This window comes from Nomascus leucogenys, chromosome 1a (genome assembly GCF_006542625.1).
Source record: "Nomascus leucogenys isolate Asia chromosome 1a, Asia_NLE_v1, whole genome shotgun sequence".
Classification (NCBI taxonomy): domain Eukaryota; kingdom Metazoa; phylum Chordata; class Mammalia; order Primates; family Hylobatidae; genus Nomascus; species Nomascus leucogenys.
Window position 1 is genome coordinate 49322086 of NC_044381.1, and position 20193 is coordinate 49342278.

A 20193-nucleotide genomic window follows, 5' to 3' on the forward strand; every position below is an offset into this window, starting at 1 on the left:
TTGCTTCACAGACAGGTGTTGTTAGCCTCTTAATATCTTTTTCTGTGCTGTAAATAATATGTAGTGTATAATGTTTCTTGTTGTTGTTGTTGTTGTTGTTGTTGTTGTTGAGACGGAGTCTCGCTCTGTCTCCTAGGCTGGAGTGCAGTGGCGTGATCTCAACTCACTGCAACCTCCGCCTCCTGGGTTCAAGCAGTTCTCCTGCCTCAGCCTCCTGAGTAGCTGGGATTACAGGTACTCACCACCACACCCAATTAATTTTTGTGTTTTTAGTAGAGACCGTGTTTCACCATGTTGGCCAGGCTGGTCTCAAACTCCTGACCTTGTGATCCACCCACCTCAGCCTCCCAAAGTGCTGGGATTATAGGCATGAGCCACCGCGCCCAGCAGTGTATAATGTTTCTTAATCTCACAAATTTTGAGGATCAGGAACCCTAAAGGAAGAAGACTTCCCACTGTTGGTCCAGTATGCCCATGGTGAAAGCATTTTTATAAACAAAAAACAATCTATAATCACCTTGCAGTCTGAAAGTTGATGCCTTCAGACAGACTAGGAGTTTGCCTATTAAAAACAAATCAAAGAAGCAAATGAGAGTAAGAACAATCTTGGTTTCCACTGATGGATTCAATGAGATTATATCCTTGTTTATCTTCTTTCTCATCTACTGGAAGGTGTTGTGCTGGTGAGAGGATTTCCAGTTCACCGTGACTAAACAGATCACATCTTTAGAACTTCAAACACAGTGGACTTTGTTCCAATTAACTCCTAGAAGTAGCATCTTGAACTTTTTAGTAGTCTTTATCACAACTATAATTAAGTAATCAATTGTATAATTCATGGTTGAAAGATTTTCTTTCTTTTTTTTTTTTCTTTTGAGTTGGAGTCTTGCTCTTGTCGCCCAGGCTGGAGTTCAGTGGCACAATCTCAGCTCACTGCAACCTCTGCCTCCCGGGTTCAAGCGATTCTCCTGCCTCAGCCTCCCACCACCACACTCGGCTAATTTTTGTATTTCGAGTAGAGATGGGGTTTCGCCATGTTGGCCAGGCTGGTCTCAAACTCCTGACCTCAAGTGTTCCACCCTCCTCGGCCTCTGAAAGTGCCAGGATTACAGGTGTGAGCCACCGCGCCCAGCCGACAGCTTTTCTTCGAAACTCCCTGAGAATAGGGACCACATATGCAATCCCCCACACCCAAAGCAGTGTCTGTCCCATAGTAGGTGTGCAATAAATATTTGTTGGACAGAGCCCCAGGGAAGCACATGTAACATTCAGAGTTAAGCACAAAAGGCTGATACAGCCCAGGAAAGGGAAGAGGAACAGTTTAAGTGGAAGGAGGAAACTGGTAAAGTGTGATATCACAAAAGTCAGGGACAGATCATTTTAAAGAGGAAGTAGTGTATGGTGCATGATGAAAACTGAATTTAGGGACATGGAAATCATTGTCTTTGGCAAGGGTGATTTCCATGGAGTAGTAAATGTGCAGGCCAGGCCAGGCACGGTGGCTCATGCCTGTAATCCCAGCACTTTGGGAGGCCAAAGCAGGTGGATTATTTGAGGCCAGGAGTTCGAGACCAGCCTGGCCAACATGGCAAAATCCTGTCTCTACTAAAAATAAAAAAAATAAAAAAAAAATGAGCAGGGTGTGGTGGCTTGTGCCTGTAGTCCCAGCTACTCAGGAGACTGAGGCACGAGAATCACTTGAACCCGGGAGGTTGAGGTTGCAGTGAGCCAAGATCATGCCACTGTACTCCAGCCTGGGCATCAGAGCGAGAATTTGTATCAAAGAAAAAAAAAAAGTGCAAGCCAGGCTGGAATGAGTTCAAGAGTAAACACTAGTAAAAAGTACAGCTAGAAGATGGAGAAAGGATACTTATCTATGAATTTTTGGCTGCAGGGCAATAAAAAATTAATAAAGGTGGAAATATTAGTGTTCAAGGGGGTCAGGGGTTAAGTAATATCGTGTATGGGAAAGCACAGCACCATGGCTGGCAGAGTCATGACTGAGGGCGTGGTCACATTGCTCTCAGGACCAGCTTCTCCGTGGGTGACTTTAGACTTCTCTGGTCTCCTTCCCAAATGCACAGGAAGTTCTTATGGCAGTGTCTTTCTCTACTCAAACAAATCAGCCTAAGTCAGAAAAAGGCAAGGAACAGTAACGGGAAACTAGAGCCAGTTTGAAATAGTCACACATTAATAAACACAAATGATCAACACAAATATCAAAAGCAACAATAAGAGTGAAAGATAACCCAGCAGCTGCGAGGGTAATGGTGTCTTGGAGTGGACAATTCTGCATTTGTGACTTTTTACAAAATAATTTTTATATTTTTATTTAAAAAAATGGAGAGACAAGGGTTCACCATGTTGCCCAAGCTGGTCTCAAACTCCTGAGTCCAAGTCATCTGCCTGCCTCAGCCCCGCAAAGTGCCGGGATTACAGGTGTGAGCCACTGCACCCGGTCCATGATGACTTTTAACTAGCCCCCAGCTCTGGAAACCCTGTATGTAAGGAAGAAATAAAAATATACATCAATGCATTTGGAACAATTTAACTCAGGCCTTTTGGTCTTATTCTTGATATGGTTAATGTCATAGATAAATAAAGCTGAACACTCGTTAAAGTGATGAAGACGGATTTCAGTGAGTAATAAACTATTGCAATAGGGAAGAGGGACCAGCATGACCTGAAGTAGGAGATTGGCCTACTTATCCTACCTCCTACCTTTTCTTTTCCTTCCCCTTCAAATAGCCTTCTAATGATTTTTTTCTACATTGGCAGAGGATATAATGTTTATAATTTGTTCTAGAATCATAATCCCTGGAATCGTCTTAGATTTTATTATCAAATAGATTCGAAATGTACTAACCCTCTTTTTGTCATAATTTCTCCATTTATCATTTGTATGGCTTCTTCGTCTAGTAGTTTCTTCAAGAAAGCTCATGGAAAACATATCCTTTTTTCTTTTTTTTTTTTTTTTTCTGAGATGGGGTTTCACTTTTGTTGCCCAGGCTGGAGTGCAATGGCTCAATCTCAGCTCACTGCAACCTCCACCTCCCAGGTTCAAGAGATTCTCCTGTCTCAGCCTCCCGAGTAGCTGGGATTACAGGCACATGCCACCACGCCTGGCTAATTTTTGTATTTTTAGTAGAGACGACGTTTCATCATATTGGTCAGGCTGATCTCGAACTCCTGACCTCAGGTAATCCACCCTCCTCAGCCTTCCAAAGTGCTGGGATTACAAGGGTGAGTCACCATGCCCGGCCTGGAAAACATATTCTATGAGGACTCGCATGTTTAAACTTTCTTAAAACTCTTACTATAAACCTTCCTTTAAGTTTTCTCCTTCGGGTACAGCACTCTCTCTCTTTCCCCTTTCCCTGACATTCCCATACATAGGGGTTTCCTCTGCCTCCTGGCTCACAAAGTTCTCAAGGAGAGAATGTTAACAGTGTTCTGAAGCCATAGGCATTGCTAGTGTTACAGCCACTCACAGCAACATACAGAGACTTAACTTCTTGCACCCAATCCAAAGATCCCTCAGCATTAACAGGTAACAGTGAGCCCCAGGCTGCCCACGTGAGTCTCTTGCCACAGGTACTGCTGCTCCTTACCTGGCCTCTAAACCCACACAGGCAGGCAGGTAAAACAAGAACATCTCTGGGGAATGGTCTAGCTAGTGCCCATTAACTCACACTAAGGATTATGCACACCCAGGACTTGAGCCAGAAAGTTACATGAACCAAGTAAGTCAAGACCAACAGATAAAGATCAAAGACTTCTAAAATACAGTCTTTGAAAATGCAATCATTCCTAGGTAAAATCCATGTAGTCGAAGAATAACATTTAGAGAAAGGGCCTTAAAACATTTGACATTGGTAGATGGTAAGAGTAAAAAATAGTTGAGGTGGGGGATGATCCCAAACAATTTTGAGAGATCAGATTCACCAAACAGATGTTTATTTTGATAAGTCTAATTTCAAATACAGAGGACAACATGACTGTAAATGTCCCAGAACAAGCGAGAAGCAAACTAAACCATGAAATTAACTTAATAGTCCATGAGCACTCACTATGTGTGCCACCGGATGGAGCCACCCAACTTTGTTAGGTAGGTACTGCCTCCATTCCCACAAGAAGCAAGACCACTGAATGAGTGCAAGACCAGGCCAGAGCAAATTCTGTAGTGAAGAAAGGCTCTCCTAGCACAGTGGTGGTTCCTCTGCAGCAGAAAAACCCCTGCCACAAGAACTGAGAAACGGAAGCCAGGCTGTGTGGTTACAGCACAGTGTGGGGGACAGGCTGAAGAATGTCAAACCAGCCATGATGACAAGACATGTCCACAGAGGCAGGAGTCCCCACATGTTACTCAAAGGATACATTCCGCTTAAAACCAGCGTACAGGGCAGGAAGGCCACTACTGTGGCTTGAGAAATGACCACAGAGCCTAGGTGTAGCTAAAAGTGGCCACAAGCTTCTCTGGAACTTTCAACACTTCTATAATTTATACCTTTGTCTTTTAATATCTGGAGTTCAAATCAGGCTTTCTAAATTCTAATTTCCAAAAGGAATTTAATTCCTAGGCAGACTACTGTGTCTTTTGATCTTCAGCAGGCCCAAAGAATCACCCCTCTATAGGTACAAGGTGGTCTGGGGAAGGACAGTCTAGGTTGAGATTCTACCCCAGCCATTTCTGGCTACACAACCCAAGTCAAGTGATTTACTTATCTTTGCCTCAGTTTCCTCATCTGTGAAAATGTGGATCATGGTACCCACCTCATAGGCCTCTTGGAGTTGTTGTAGTTGTGTTGTTGTTTTGAGACGGAGTCTTGCTCTGTCGCCCAGGCTGGAGTGCAGTGGTACGATCTTGGCTCACTGCAACCTCCGCCTCCCTGGTTCAAGCGATTCTTCTGCCTCAGCCTCCCAAGTCGCTGGGACTACAGGTGCCCACCACCACGCCCAGCTAACTTTTGTATTTGTAGGAGAGACGAGGTGTCACCATATTGGCCAGGCTGGTCTCGAACACCTGACCTCATCATCCCCCCGCCTTGGCCTCCCAGTGTGCTGGGATTACAGACGTAAGCCACCACGCCCAGACAAGAGTTTTACACAGTGTCTTCTGTCTACTAAATACTGTATCATTTGGTGCAAAATAAAAGCAAAACCCAAAAGTAACAAGGGAAAAGTTAGTTTCATCCCAATAAAGGTGAGTTGGGTGGTACAGAGCCGGGGTGAGCCTCCTGCTCAAGGCTTCCAGGGACCCAAGTTCCTCCCAACTCAGCACCCTGACATCATGAGGATGTGGGCCTTGTATCCATGGTCCAGTTGGAACCATTCTCACACTGGGCAGCAAGACAGAGGAAATGACAAAATGGACCAAGTGCACCTGCCAGCCATCCCTGGCGGAACATTCCCCGAGTTGCCCCCAACAGGGCACCCTTTCTACTTTCATTTCGTTGCCAGAACCTAGTTGCAAGGGAAGCTTGGAAATGTAATCTTTTTCCTAGGTGACCATGTGTCAGCTAACATTCTTTTTTTTTTTTTTTTTTTTTTTTTTTGAGACAGAGTCTCGCTGTCGCCCAGGCTGGAGTGCAATGGCGCGATCTCAGCTCAATGCAGGCTCCGCCCCCCGGGGTTCACGCCATTCTCCTGCCTCAGCCTCCCGAGTAGCTGGGACTACAGGTGCCCGCCACCTCGCCCGGCCAATTTTTTGTATTTTTAGTAGAGACGAGGTTTCACTGTGTTAGCCAGGATGGTCTCGATCTCCTGACCTTGTGATCCGCCCTCCTCGGCCTCCCAAAGTGCTGGGATTACAGGCGTGAGCCACTGCGCCCGGCCCAGCTAACATTCTTTGAAAAGGGATACCACAAATAGAGAGGGGAGTCATTTTAGAAATTTCCAGTGTTCTAGAAGTTATCATGTGGTTTAGAAAGTGAACGAAAGGAAGAAAATAAAAATGCCTCTGTCCATCTGTGCCACCCTGTAATAGCCACATAGAAAGTGCAAGATCAAAGAGACGGTGGGAAACAAACCCCAGGCACAATGTACTCCTGGTTACTAGGCTGTCCCTTCAAAGGGGGCTCAATCAGGACCCTCATCTTTTAGCACACCTAACAACTAAAACTAACTAGAGAAATTAAATGTGTAAGCTGAAAACGGCCTAGACATACTCACAATGCAATTCCCTCACCTTTCTTACACATTCAACAGAGGGATAGATTTTACCATGAGAACGCAGTCGTGGTTGTAGGGTGTGAAGTGTGCAAAGGTATTTAGTAATGTGAGTTGCTAAATAAATGGAAAGAAACATTGAGCTAAGACATTATCTGGGGCACCATATCACAGCCCCATGGCTCTAATTTGAAAAGAAGAAGAAAGACAGTTTTCTTAATGGTCATTTTCCAGGTACCAGTCAATATCCACAATAACTCCACGAATTCTGTTGGAAATCCTCAAGTGGGAGACATTGTTCTTCCAGAAAATACTAAAAGGCCAAGGCGTGTACTCCGCTGGGGGCAAAATAAGACTATTACACAGTGAAAAACAAAACCACACGTGCTCTTGTTGTCACTTAAAGGAGTGCCCACTCTATTCCTCAACACACACACCTTCCACTTTCATTAACTTTAAACCGTAGGATCCACCCGTGTTCCACGAGTAGTTTTCAGATCCTGCCACCAGGTGGCAGGAGGAATCAACGTCAAGAAGCTGAATCTAACAGAATTAGAAAATGTCAGGATTCCGGAAGGATCCACAAGAACTCCAAATCCAAACTGTGTTGTATGAATGAGGGAGTTGAGGCTTGAATGTGACCTGCTCAGTAGGGACCCTAAGGACTAACCCCTCAGTGACCTGTGTCCTGTTACTCCACCAACTCATGCTTGGTTTTATTTTTAACTTAGTATTAAGGAACATTTTAGCATCCACCAAAGTAGGAGAATAATAAAATGATTCTCTGGGTACCTGTCAGCCAACTTCAGCAATTAGCAACGTTCTGTCATCTTCCCATACTATGCATATTTTTTCCTTTCATGCTGTTCATTTGTTTGTTTGTTTTTTGAGACTGAGTCTCACTCTATCGCCCAGGCTGGAGTGCAGAGTGGTGTGATCTCAGCTCACTGCAACCTCTGCCTCCCAGGTTCAAGTGATTCTCCTGCCTCAGCCTCCCAAGTAGTTGGGATTACAAGCACATGCCACCATGCCCAGCTAATGTTTGTATTTTTAGTAGAGACGGGGTTTCACCATGTTAGCCAGGATGGTCTCAATCTCCTGACCTCGTGATCTGCCCGCCTTGTCCTCCCAAAGTTCTGGCATTACAGGCGTGACCCACCACACCCAGCCCATGCTGTACTTTTATACCAAGAACCCAGGGGTACTACATTGCTGTGCTAATGCAACATTAAAATCACTGTGGGTCATTAATTCAAAACATTGTTAGTGTCTGCTATATGCAAAGAACTGTAGGATATAAGCAACTATAACAAAAAAGGAAGTATGGCACAATACTTTGATGCATGAATCTTGTGCTGTATAAGGTTTTTTTTTTCATGTTTATTCATTATTGTGTTTCAGTAAGTAGAAAATGCAATACAACTTGGAATTGCAATATTTGCTGGATTCGTGAGGCCAGTCAGAGATCTAAGTTAAAATTAGAGTCATACACTTGGTCTTTGAAGATGCAGTCATAGTCCTTGGGCTAACAGAAGGCATTTCCTGACACCATTTATCCATTACCTCACTCTAGAAAAGGGCAAGTTGAAATGAGACGGGAGAAATATTAGATACCTCAAAAAAGATAAAAGAGACAGGAGACAGGTCCAGTGTTTGTCACTTCTGGAAACAGCAGCTGAGGGGTCCGGATGGCCCTACAAGAGCAAATCTCATTCAGTTCCTTAAAGTAAAATCAAGACAGCCTCACACACACAAAAAAGGGTATTTTTCCTATGATCATTACTACCAGAGATTGCTTTAAACCAAAAAAAACCCATTTCAACATTTCATAAATCTAAGAATAAGGTTATTCAGCCTATGGTTTACCACGTTTTCGTTCATTTTATAAGTTGAAAATCAGTGTGATGTGACGGAAAGGAGAGTGGAAACCTGTGCCTGGTCCCAGCTCTGCCTATTGGAAAGTTATCAGGCCTAGATGAGGGCAATTGTCCTCATTCGTCTCTTCCACTGGACCACTTTTGTATCAGAACAAAACAAAGCAAAAGTCATATGTTTCCTTTTTTTTTTTTTTTTTCAGGTAGAGTCTTGCTCTGTTGCCCAGGCTGGAGTGCAGTGGCATGATCTCAGCTCACTGCAACCTCTGCCTCCGGGGCTCAAGCAATTCTCCCACCTCAGCCACCCAAGTAGCTGGGATTATAGGCGCACAACACCACGCCCAGCGAATTTTTATATTTTTAGTAGACACGGGATTTTGCCCAGGCTGGTCTTCCCTCCCACTTCAGCCTCCCATCGTGCTGGGATTACAGGCACAAACCACTGTACCCAGCCGATCATCTGTTTCTTTACAAGCCCAGGATTTATCAGCTGTTTGTTGAATCAGATGCTTCACCTGAACACCTAATCTTTGTTTGTCTCATCCTCCAAATTCCTCTAGGTATTTTTCATGAAAGAACATCTGTCTTTTGGCTGTAACTTTTTATTTTTTCAATCTGTACTTTTTTCTTAGAATGAAGAAAACTTTCTTGAGAATGAGAACACATCAGGAAACAACAACTCAATAAGGAGCAGAGCTGTGCAAAGCAGGGAGCACACAAACACCAAACAGGTACAGCAAGACTGTGGTGCGTGACTCTAGTGCCATGGCAACCGCTGCGCAACAGGCACCTGAGAACAGCGGGCACAGAAAGCATGGCGCCCCACTGGCACGCAGAGGAACAGATTAAGTGGTAATTAAAGTGTGTGGGGGCACAGTCATAAAGAAAACACACATGCCCAAAGAGATTTTGTTTCTATCCACCTGTCCTCAGAGTTCCCTGATGGGAAGCATACCCAGGTTTTCGCTGACATTTCACTATTAGGAGTTCCAAGCTCCATCTCAAGGAAAAAGGCATTGGCTTAGACAAAAGCATCTGAGCTTTTTAAGGTAAATGACAGAAACAAGAAGAACCCTCTACTATGGTTCTAAATCTGTGTCCACCATGCCCTAGCGTTCCTTAGTAGCTTTATACCAGTCTGAGGGACTCTTGCTTAATTTCACTTACATGTTGAATTCTGGACAGGAGTTTATTTAAAGATGGCTTCCTGTTGCAAAAAAGGTGAACAAATTACCCATGTAGGTCACCCCTTAAAAAGTAATTCAGGGCCAGGCACAGTGGCTCATGCCTGTAATCCCAGCACTTTGGGAGGCTGAGGTGGGTGGATCACTTTAGGTCAGGAGTTCAAGACCAGCCTGGCCAACATGGTGAAACCCCATCTCTACTAAAAATACAAAAATTAGCTGGGCTTGGTGGCATGTGCCTGTAATCCCAGCTACTCGGGAGGCTGAGGCAAGAGAATTGCTTGAACCCAGGAGGTAGAGGTTGCAGTGAGCCGAGATCACGCCACTGTACTCCAGCCTGGGCGACAGAGCAAGACTCTCAAAAAAAAAAAAAAAAAAAGAATTTGGGGTGCCCACTAGTGTGTCATTTTGTGAGGAGTTTTCTCGTGGTAAAAGAATCACTTTTTTTAAAGTAGACAATTTGGAAAACTTATTGTAGCAAAATTTGGAAGACTAAAAAAGGCTCATAATTCAAGAAAAAAAGTCAGTGACTAACATTTTGGAACACAGCCTTTTTTAATGCAAACATACACCCACATGCATATGTCATCTGTATTGGAATCATACCATGCATAGTACAGTGTTTGGTAACTGTCTATTTTGCTTAATTGGTTGTAAGAAATGTTCACTCCACTAAGTATTCTTCAACAAACAAAAAAGAAAACAATACTTATGTCCACATAAAAACCTACATATGGATGTTTAGAGCAGCTTTATTTGTAATTGCCAACACTTGGAAGCAACCAAAATGTCCTTCAGTAAGTGAATGAATAAATGAACTGTGGTACATCCAGACACGCAGTGTCTTTCAGCACTAAAAACAAATGAACTATTAAGCCATGAAAAGACATGAAGGAGCCTTAAATGTTCATTACTGGGTAAAAGAAGCCAATCTAAAATGGCTACATATTGTGCGATCCCAACTATACGCCATTCTGGAAAATGCAAAACTATGGAGACAGTAAATAGTGCTTTCGAGGCATCAGGGGGTGGTAGGGACAAATAAGAAGTGTGTTTTTTGTTTGTTTTTTTGAGACGGAATCTCGCTGTGTCACCAGGCTGGAGTGCAGTGGCACAATCTCAGCTCACTGCAGTCTCCACCTCCCGGGTTCAGGTGATTCTCCTGCCTCAGCCTCCCATGTAGCTGGGATTACAGGCGCCCACCACCATGCCCAGCTAATTTTTTTTTTTTTTTTGTATTTTTAGTAGAGACAGGGTTTCACCATGTTGGCCAGGATGGTCTTGATCTCCTGACCTTGTGATCCGCCCGCCTTGGCCTCCCAAAGTGCTGGGATTACAGGCATGAGTGACCACACCTGGCTATAAGAAGATTTTTAGGGCCATGAAACTAGTATGCCTGATACTACAATGGTGGATACATGTCATCATACATGTGTCCAAACCCATAGAATGTACAAGACCAAGAGAGTCTCACTGCAGACTTTGGGTGATGGTGATGTGTCCATGTAGGCTCCTCAGTTGTAACAAATGTACTTCTCTGGGTTCATTTGATAGTGGGGAAGGTGAGGGTGGGTAGACAATACATGAAAAATCTCTATACTTTCAGCTCCATTTTGCTGTGAACTTAAAACTGCTCTTTTAAAAATATTTTTTAAATTTTTTTCATAAAAACAAAAACTTAGATATTTTTCAATTATAAATGGGGATATGAAGGCTGAGGAGTAGCTGCTGGATTTGATAGCAATGGGCCTTGGGTGACATTGGCAGGATGCATTCAGCAGAAGCACAATCATAGTGGGTAGAGAAGTGGGCAGGGTGTGAGGAAGTGACCTCCAAAGAGTAAACACGACTCTCTCCAGCCGCCTGGTTGTGAAAGGAAAGAGGGGGGGCAGATGTCCCATGATTGTGGGAGTCAAGGGAGATTTGTAGTTGTTGTTTTTAAAACATGAGAAAAGATGGAAAAATAAGAGACAACAATAGTAATGTTAGATATACCATAGATAGCAGGTAACTTGGGGTACTTTCACTGCAAGAAAATAATAATGATGATCATTTAAATCAAATATTTACCAAACATTGACTATTGACTAAGCTGGGAATTAGACAGAAATAAATAAGACTCAACCCCAGCCCCTCCTCAGAAGCTGCAGCTTGGACTCAGCTGGTGTCTCTTACAATTATCCTCGCACCTTCCTTTTTCCTGGGGTCCAGCCCAGAAAATGAAGGTAATCTGAATCAGAAGAACAATGGAGTTTGGCCTTGTGGAATTATAGGATTTTTGAGAATTCTTCCATCTCAGACACATGCTAATGATTTATTTCTATGATTTCTGTGAAAGAGAATCAAAGGCCACATTGGATGTGACAGAAGACAAGTGCTGAGATTTGACATTATACTTCTTAGAGCACACTCAAACTGCTCCACCTCCATCTATTTCTTCCCCCACCAGCTTCTGTACCATTGGTTACAAGAGCCAGGCTTATTATTTGAGACATTATTGGAGACTGGAGACAGGTAGGAAATCCTCTTGCATCCTGGAAGTAGGATAGGTCATGGATATTTGAGAGCTCAAACTGTACCTAGAAAGATTGCCCATGAAAAAATGGGCCAGAGATATCCTACACTCAATTAATTAGAGCAAGGGCTAGCTGAGTAAGGGAAATAGTCCCCTTTAGCCCAACTGATAAAAGGATCCTAGTTCCCAAGGGGAGGTTTATCGGCTCTTGAAGGTGCCAAGCTAGTGTTCACATTCGCAGACCAAGCCTTGGGCTGCCGGGGAAATAAATCCAGCTTTGGTCTCAGTCATTTGGAAACCAGGCTGGCAGAGTACTAGGGGAGATTTATGCAGCTCCTGGTATTAACTTCATTTAGTACTTGGCTGAAAACAGAGCTGGGGTTGAATGATTACAAGAGAGACAGGAGCAAAAAAGCACAAATATGAGCCTGTTCCCTTAAGAAAAGGAGAAAATACCAACAGCTCCTTTGGAAGGAAAGGAAGAGTTCAATGTGATCCTGGCATTTTTTGTGTGAGATTATAAGCGGGGAAAAAAATGTCTGTGCAGTAGATAATAGGAGCCATCTTCTTGCATAATAATTTAAAAGGACCTATTGAAAGTTCTTTGCCCGAGTTCTGAGCAATGAAACCAGGGTCCATTATGCCCAGGATGCTCATTATTCCATCTCTGCTCCAATGTTTGATTTCCAGGGTGAAGAACAGGTCACAGTTGAGCAGGATTCTCCAAGAAACAAAGAAGACATGGAGGATGATGATGAGGAGATGCAACAAAAAGGGTACAGTCTTTAAAACAGGGAAATAACCAAGCCTACCTCCCATTTGGTTTTATTACTTTGTGTTATCCCCATTTGATTTTTTGTTTGTTTGTTTTGTTTTGTTTTGTTTTGTTTTGAGATGGAGTCTCACTTTGTCGCCCAGGCCAGAGTGCAATGACGCGATCTTGGCTCATTGCAACCTCCACCTCCCAAGTTCAAGTGATTCTCCTGTTTCAGCCTCCCAAGTAGCTGGAACTACAGGCGCATGCCACCATGCCTGGCTAATTTTTGTATTTTTAGTAGAGGCAGGGTTTCACCATGTTGGCCAGGCTGGTCTCGAACTCCTGACCTCAAATGATCCACCCACATCGACCTCCCAAAGTGTTAGGATTACAAGCATGAGCCACGGCACCGGGCCTCCCATTTGATTTTTAACATTTATTATAATTTATTAGAGATTGTCACAACCCATCCATCTACCCTCCCTACCCAACACCCTTTCCAGAAAAATTAATGAAGCTCTAAGATGATCAATGTGGCCAATTCAAACTGCTGATGCTCTGGGAACCCAATATACAGATTTAAATTCACCCAGGACAGTCTTCTAATTAAAAGTGTAAATTACCAACTAATTGCTCCAGTCCATACGAATGCAGTTAATTCATCTTCTCAATGTCAATCAATAGCAATTGATTGCTCAAAACCCAATCCACTTTAAACCCAACAAACGGTTTCTCTTACCTTGTAATAGCCTCAAAGTATTCCAAGTTCTTACAACTCCATAAGGTAGGAGACACAAGATTAGTATCTTTATTTTTTGGACCAGAAAAATGAACCTCAGAGAAGTGACTTCCCCAAGTCAACTAGGAGAGGAAGAGAGTTAGGTCACAATTTCAGCTTCTGATTCCTAGTCCAGGATTGTCTGCCACCTATCATAACACTACAGTATTTGTCCATCTTCTATATTCCTACTTAAATTTTATTTTCATTCCTATGTCTCTGAGGAAATTTTTCTTTTTTTTTTTTTTAGAGGCAGGGGCTTACTCTGTTGCACAGGCTGGAGTTTAGTGGTGCTAATTTTAAATCTAGAAATAGATTTTAATTTTTTTTTTTTGAGACGAAGTCTTGCTCTGTTGCCCAGGCTAGAGTGCAGTGGCACAATCTCGGCTCACTGAAACCTCCACCTCCCAGGTTCAAGCAATTATCCTGCCTCAGCCTCCCGAGTTGCTGGGATTACAGGCATGCACCATCATGCCTGGCTAATTTTTGCATTTTTAGTAGAGACAGGGTTTCACCATGTTGGCCAGGCTGGTCTTGAACTCCTGACCTCAGGTGGTCTGCTTGCCTCAGCCTCCCAAAGTGCTGGGATTACAGGTGCAAGCCACCACGCCCAGCCAGAAACATATTTTAATTTAAATCTATTCTGTCCAGCCTGTGCAACAGAGCAAGACCCCGTCCTGAGATCTGTCAAGCTCACTGCAGCCTCGACCTCCTGGGCTCAGGTGATCCTCCCACCTCAGCCTCACAAGTAACTGGGACTACAGGAGGAACTCTGGTTTACGTATCAGAAGATATCTCTGGAGTTGGCCAGAATTAGGGTTGGCAGCTCTTGTCACATATACATCGTCCCAAATATTTACCATATCAGAAACATAGCAAAGTTTTTATGTGTTTTTTTTTTTTTTTTTTTTTTTTTTTTGAGACGGAGTCTCGCTCTGTCGCCCAGGCTGGAGTGTAGTGGCACAATCTCGGCTCACTGCAAGCTCCGCCTCCTGGGTTCACGCCATTCTCCTGTCTCAGCCTCTCCGAGTAGCTGGGACTACAGGCGCCCGCCACCATGCCCGGCTAATTTTTTGTATTTTTAGTAGAGACGGGGTTTCATCGTGGTCTCGATCTCCTGACCTCGTGATCCACCCGCCTCGGCCTCCCAAAGTGCTGGGATTACAAGCGTGAGCCACCGCGCCCGGCTGAAACATAGCAAAGTTTTATCCTTCATTTTACTTTATGAGTCTCTGACCCGGAGGTAGTGAGAAATTCTCTTGGGTGGTCAGAGGCACTCAGGTTTCACTAATGTTAATGAGACTGAAACAGCCATCAGGAGGCTGGGAATTATTCAGCCTAGATAGCCAAATGACCGAAGTGTCTACTTTCAGCTACTCTGCTTTGTGCAGAAGTCAGATTGCCGTAATGGACTACACACATTCCCTGCGATTAAAGAACCTGATAGAGTCAACCTACAGTATGTGAATGTACCCTATTAAATGTCACCCTCTGCTGCTGCTGCTTTTTAACATATCTTCAGCTGAGAATAATACATCATTAGCCTTTCCTAAATCAGACCATGAAAAAATGTCTTCACTACACTTTTATTCACCCAATATTTTCTAGAGCACTGTTTCTAATTCTCAGTACACATATTCACACACATACATAATGATGAACGTTTCATGAAGTGATATCTATCATTCTTATGTATGAATGATACACTATGATACTTTTGATACTTTTATTCTTTCTTTTTTTTTTTTTTGAGATGGAGTCTCGCTCTGCCTCCCAGGCTGGAATCCAGTGGCGGAATTTTGGCTCACTGCAACCTCCGCCTCCCAGATTCAAGCGATTCTCCTGCCTCAGCCTCCCGAGTAGCTGGGATTACAGGCATGCGCCACCACACCCGGCTAATTTTTGTATTTTTAGTAGAGACAGGGTTTCACCATGTTGGCCACGCTGGTCTCAAACTCCTGACCTCAGTTGATTCACCCGCCTTGGCCTCCCAAAGTGCTGAGATTACAGGCTTGAGCCACCGCATCTGACCTTTTTTTTTTTTTTTTTTTCCAATTGTGACAGGGGTGCAGTGGCACAATCACAGCTCACTGCAGCCTTGACCTCTCGGGCTCAAGTGATTTTCCCATGCAGCTGGGACCACAGGTTTGTGCCATGACACCAAGCTAATTTTTTTTTTTTTTTTTTGTAGAGACAAGGTCTCACTGTGTTTCCCAGGCTGGTCTGAAACTCCTGGGCTCAAATAATCCTTCTACTTTGGCCTCTTAAAGTGCCAGGCATGAGCGACACCTGGCCTCCTTCTAGTTTCATAGTGGTTACTATGTGGACTTCATAACCGGCTAATGGATCCCCAACTCAGAGCTGTAAAATACTTACACTCTGTACTTTTACTTTTAATCTAGCCTCAGCATGTAGTTTACTTCATGTTTTTGGTGTTTACTTCTCCTTGCCTTTTTGCTTTTATGTTGCAGGTGTTTGGAAAGGAGGTATGACACGGTATGTGGTTTCTGTAGGAAACACAAAACCACTCTTCGGCACATCATCTGGGGCATTTTATTAGCAGGTAAATAACAAAGATGGTTAGGGATACCACTGTCTTTATTTTTTTTTCAGGGATTCCTCCAAATATTAACTTTATGTGGAAAAAGATTAAACCTTTATTTTCCCCTAGACTTCACTGAATCATCGGGGGAGGTAGAGAAGTAAATCAAGAAGCCCTTTATAGGGGAAGCCTATGCAAATTGTTTCCCTACCCCATTTATGAGGCCTGAAGCTAATTTTTTTTTTCTTTGAGATGGAGTCTAGCTCTATCGTCCAGGCTGGAGTGCAATGGCACCATCTCAGCTCACTGCAACCTCCGCCTGCCGGGTTCAAGTGTTTCTCCTGCCTCAGCCTCCTGAGTAGCTGGGATTACAAGCACACGCCACCACGCCCGGCTAATTTTTGTATTTTTAGTAGAGACAGGATTTCACTGTGTTAGCCAGGCTGGTTTGGAACTCCTGACCTCAGGTGATCTGCCCGCCTTGGCCTCCCAAAGTACTGGAATTACGAGTGTGAGCCACTGTGCCGGGCCCAGCAGCTAATTTTTGGAGTCACTTACTCTCCTCATTTTTATAGCCTTTGTTACTGTCAGGTGGATTTGAGGAGGTACGTTGGTTTACACAAATCCAGAAAACACAAGTGATTAACGCTTTATATGAATGCAACATGAGTAGCCTAGGGCCATCGAGCCCACTCGCTTGCCTGAAGGCAGGACAAGAATGTCTCCTGTTTTTACTCCCTCCAAAACAAAGAGCTCCTTGGCTCACTTTATTTGTTTTTTGTTTTGGTTTGTTTTTGTTTTTGTTTTGTTGTACTGTTATTTTTTGTTTTTCTTGAAGCTGAGCACACTGAACTTGGCCCATTTTAAAGAGCACTCCTGTCTATAAAACGTAGGCACCCTGAACCAAGCCCACAGACATTAATCCCAGGCTGCTGCACGGCCAAGGTCAGTGGTTTTGCTGGTGCTCAGACAGTTGGAATAGAGAACAGTAGGGTTGGTGAGCTTTCTGAGTACTGGGCCAGATAGTATTTTAGGCTTTTCAGTATTTCAGACATAAGGTCAAAACCATGCCATTCTGCCACTGTAGTAACAAAGCAACCATAAACAATACATAAGTAGACAGACATGGCTGTATTCCAAAACAACTTTATTTCTAGAAGACACATACAAACTGTCAATTGAAGACTCAATCACGAGGTTCAAACATTTGGAAAGGAAAGTCATAAAGGGTTGCAGCCTGCAAGGTGGCCATTCTGACAAGCTGGGAAGCGTAGTCTCCAACAGACGCCAGAAACAAGTACTTTGAGGGAGGGAAGAATAAGACAGGAATTTATGCTGAAAGGATTGGCTAGGCATAAATATTTAATAAGCTATAGGGGGAGTCATGAATATTCATGAAGGGAGACACATGCACATGCACAATTGAGATTTATGCCTCTTTATGGAGCATGTGTATAAAAAAATAGCAGTGTTACCATGACCTGAGGGTGGAGTTTTCAGCCCTATGAAGTCAAAAGGTAAAGCAAAGAACACAAAAACCCTCACTGTGCATCCTCCAAGAGTGGCCAGAACCACTCCATGGTCAGCAGTCTCATATCAGGAAGAAATGCCTTGTAAAACTGGTGAGCTGTCACGTCAAAATTCTAAAGAGGCCGGGCACGGTGGCTAATGCCTATAATCCCAGCACTTTTGGAGGCCAAGGCGGGTGGATCACCTGAGGTCAGGAGTTCAAGACCAGCCTGACCAACATGGTGAAACCCCGTCTCTACTAAAAATACAAAATTAACTGGGCGTGGTGGCACATGCCTGTAATCCCAGGTACTTGGGAGGCTGAGGCAGGAGAATCGCTTGAACCTGGGAGGTGGAGGTTGCAGTGAGCCGAGATTGCACCATTGCACTCCAGCCTGGGCAACAAGAGCTCCGTATCAAACAAACAAAAACTCTACAGAGTCACCACCTCAGATGATTGGCTAAAGGCGATAGAGAAATGAGTCTTCCATTTCTTGTTTTCCAGAGCTGGTTTCTGCTGACTCCTTAGGAAGGAATTCTGGTTAGAGGTTGATAAGGAAGGGGCATACTGAGGCACATCTGACCTCCCATCCTGTCATGGCTGGGAACTCAGTTTTTAAGGTTTTTCTGGGATCCCCTTGGCCAAGACAGGGTCGATTCAGTTGGGTGACTTAGGACTTTATTTTTATTTCTCGAAACACACAAATACAAACGTACTTGCCACCTGCAAAAACAAGTGGCAGGCCAGATTTAACCTGCAGATCATCTTTGCAGACCTTTAAGAATAGGAAACCTTATTCTTATCCTAGAATCTGCTCTTCAAAAGCAGCCACCTTGGTAATTGCCCCTACCTCTTTTCCTTAGAGACTCTGTGTCACTTAGAGAAGTAGTCTGTAGGTCTATTCCTTCACTCAAGTTTAGGCCAAATCTGAACTGCAAATCACAAGAATCAGTACCTCTTTGCCAGTGGTCGCTTCAACACTTGGCCTTTCTCTGATAGTAACTCACCTGCCGAGACTGAATGCTAGCGGTAAAAATGGCCAGTACTTAGAGAGGCCCAATGATTGAGCATCAAGATTCAAGAACTCAGAATGTCCTGTAAGAATAAACAGACCTAGCACCCTGTCCTCCTAGCATTCATGGTGAAATTTTCGAGACTTGCTTTGAAAAATCTCAAAAGCCCCCATCAAAGAAGCCAGTAGCCATATCAAGAGCACTCCTGCATTCAATGATATTTAATGATATTAAACCTCCCCTCACCTGAGCCAGATCAAGGCTGGAGGCTGGAGGCATGTCCCAGTGGTTAGTGATGTTCAATGTTGTTTTTGCTTCCTGGACAGGTTATCTGGTTATGGTGATTGTGGCCTGCGTGCTGAACTTTCACAGAGCCCTTCCTCTTTTTGTGATCACCGTGGCTGCCATCTTCTTTGTTGTCTGGGATCACCTGATGGCCAAATATGAACATCGAATTGATGAGATGCTGTCTCCTGGCAGAAGGCTTCTAAACGGCCATTGGTTCTGGCTGAAGTGGTAAATGCAATTGGTTCTATTATTTCAGTTAAGAGAGATAGTAGTCTTTTCCAACACCATTTCAAAAATTTGTTCTCAAATTGCTTCCTCATTTATGGAATATGGAAGCTAGAAACACCCTAGGAAGTAATCTGTTACAATGTCTTCATTTTACAAACAGGAAATCAATGCCTAGATGGGGCAATGACTCATTTGAAATGTGTCCAAATGTCCTCACAAACTGCCTTAATGTCAAGTGTATTAAATGATAAAATGTTGTCCAAAAGATGTTGAGCATATTACGTTCCATGTGCTAAATGAGGGAGAGACACCTCCATGCCTACATATTAGGAAGTAGTTAGAAATATAGAATAGAGTGAAAGTTTTGTCATAGCAGGATGGCTTTTGCTCTCCCTCTGACCTGTCAGTAGAAGGACACCATGATCAATCAGTAATGTCTGTCCTGGCACAAGATAGGGAACAACACAAATGCCATCTAATCTCAGTACCTGTATATAAAGAATTGGGTTATAAGTACAAACTGATGGAGATTGGTGATGACGTGTCTGTAAAGGGCTTTAATTTTTACCAACTTCTTTTCTTATACAAGTTATACCCATTCTCTTTACAATTTATTTACAAAATGAGGATCATAGAACATATACAATCTTGAATTTGATTATAGTTCCTGTATGGTTGACCATTTATTTTACCTACAAAATGTTTGCTATTGTAAATATTATGATGAACACAAATCTTTATATCTATTTATGATTTATTTATTTATTGAGAAGGAGTCTCGTTTTTATCACCCAGGCTGGAGTGCAGTGGTACGATCTCCCCTCACTGCATCCTCCATCTCCCGGGTTCAAGCAATTCTCCTGCCTCAGCCTCCTGAGTAGCTAGGACTACAGGTGCCCACCACCATGCCTGGCTAATTTTTGTATTTTTAGTAGAGATGGGGTTTCACTGTGTTGGCCAGGATGGTCTCAAACTCCTGACCTCAGGTGATCCACCTGCCTCGGCCTCCCAAAAGTGCTGGGATTACAGGCATGAGCCACCATGCCTGGCCTATTTATGATTAATTTAAGTCAACTGGTATCTCATCCTTTACATTTCTTTATCGACTAGTGAATCCAAATGACTTTTTTTTTTTTTTTTGAGACGGGGTGTCGCTCTGTCACCCTGGCTGGAGTGCAGTGTTGCAACCTTGGCTCACTACAACCTCCGCCTCCCGGGCTCAAGTGATTCTCCTGCCTCAGCCTCCTGAGTAGCTGGGATTACAGGCACCCGCCGCCATGCTGGGCTAATTTTTGTATTTTTAGTAGAGACGTCGTTTCATCATGTTGGCCAGGCT

At 43.6% G+C, this 20193-nt stretch overlaps 1 protein-coding gene across 2 annotated transcripts in view; it reads left to right on the forward strand.

The window, feature by feature from the left end:
- The window catches only part of SLC28A3 (solute carrier family 28 member 3), a 64607-nt gene that overhangs the window by 18645 nt on the left and 25769 nt on the right, over positions 1-20193 (forward strand). Inside the window, exons 2-6 of one of the 2 annotated variants that reach the window (XM_004087029.3) lie at positions 8675-8773; positions 11565-11740; positions 12432-12517; positions 15748-15839; positions 18668-18857. In XM_004087029.3, coding sequence (XP_004087077.1) covers positions 12483-12517; positions 15748-15839; positions 18668-18857 — 317 coding nt within the window. In that variant the 5' untranslated portion in view covers positions 8675-8773; positions 11565-11740; positions 12432-12482. The remainder of the gene's footprint in view (positions 1-8674; positions 8774-11564; positions 11741-12431; positions 12518-15747; positions 15840-18667; positions 18858-20193) is intronic. The other variant, XM_003267476.4, reaches the window with a different exon arrangement.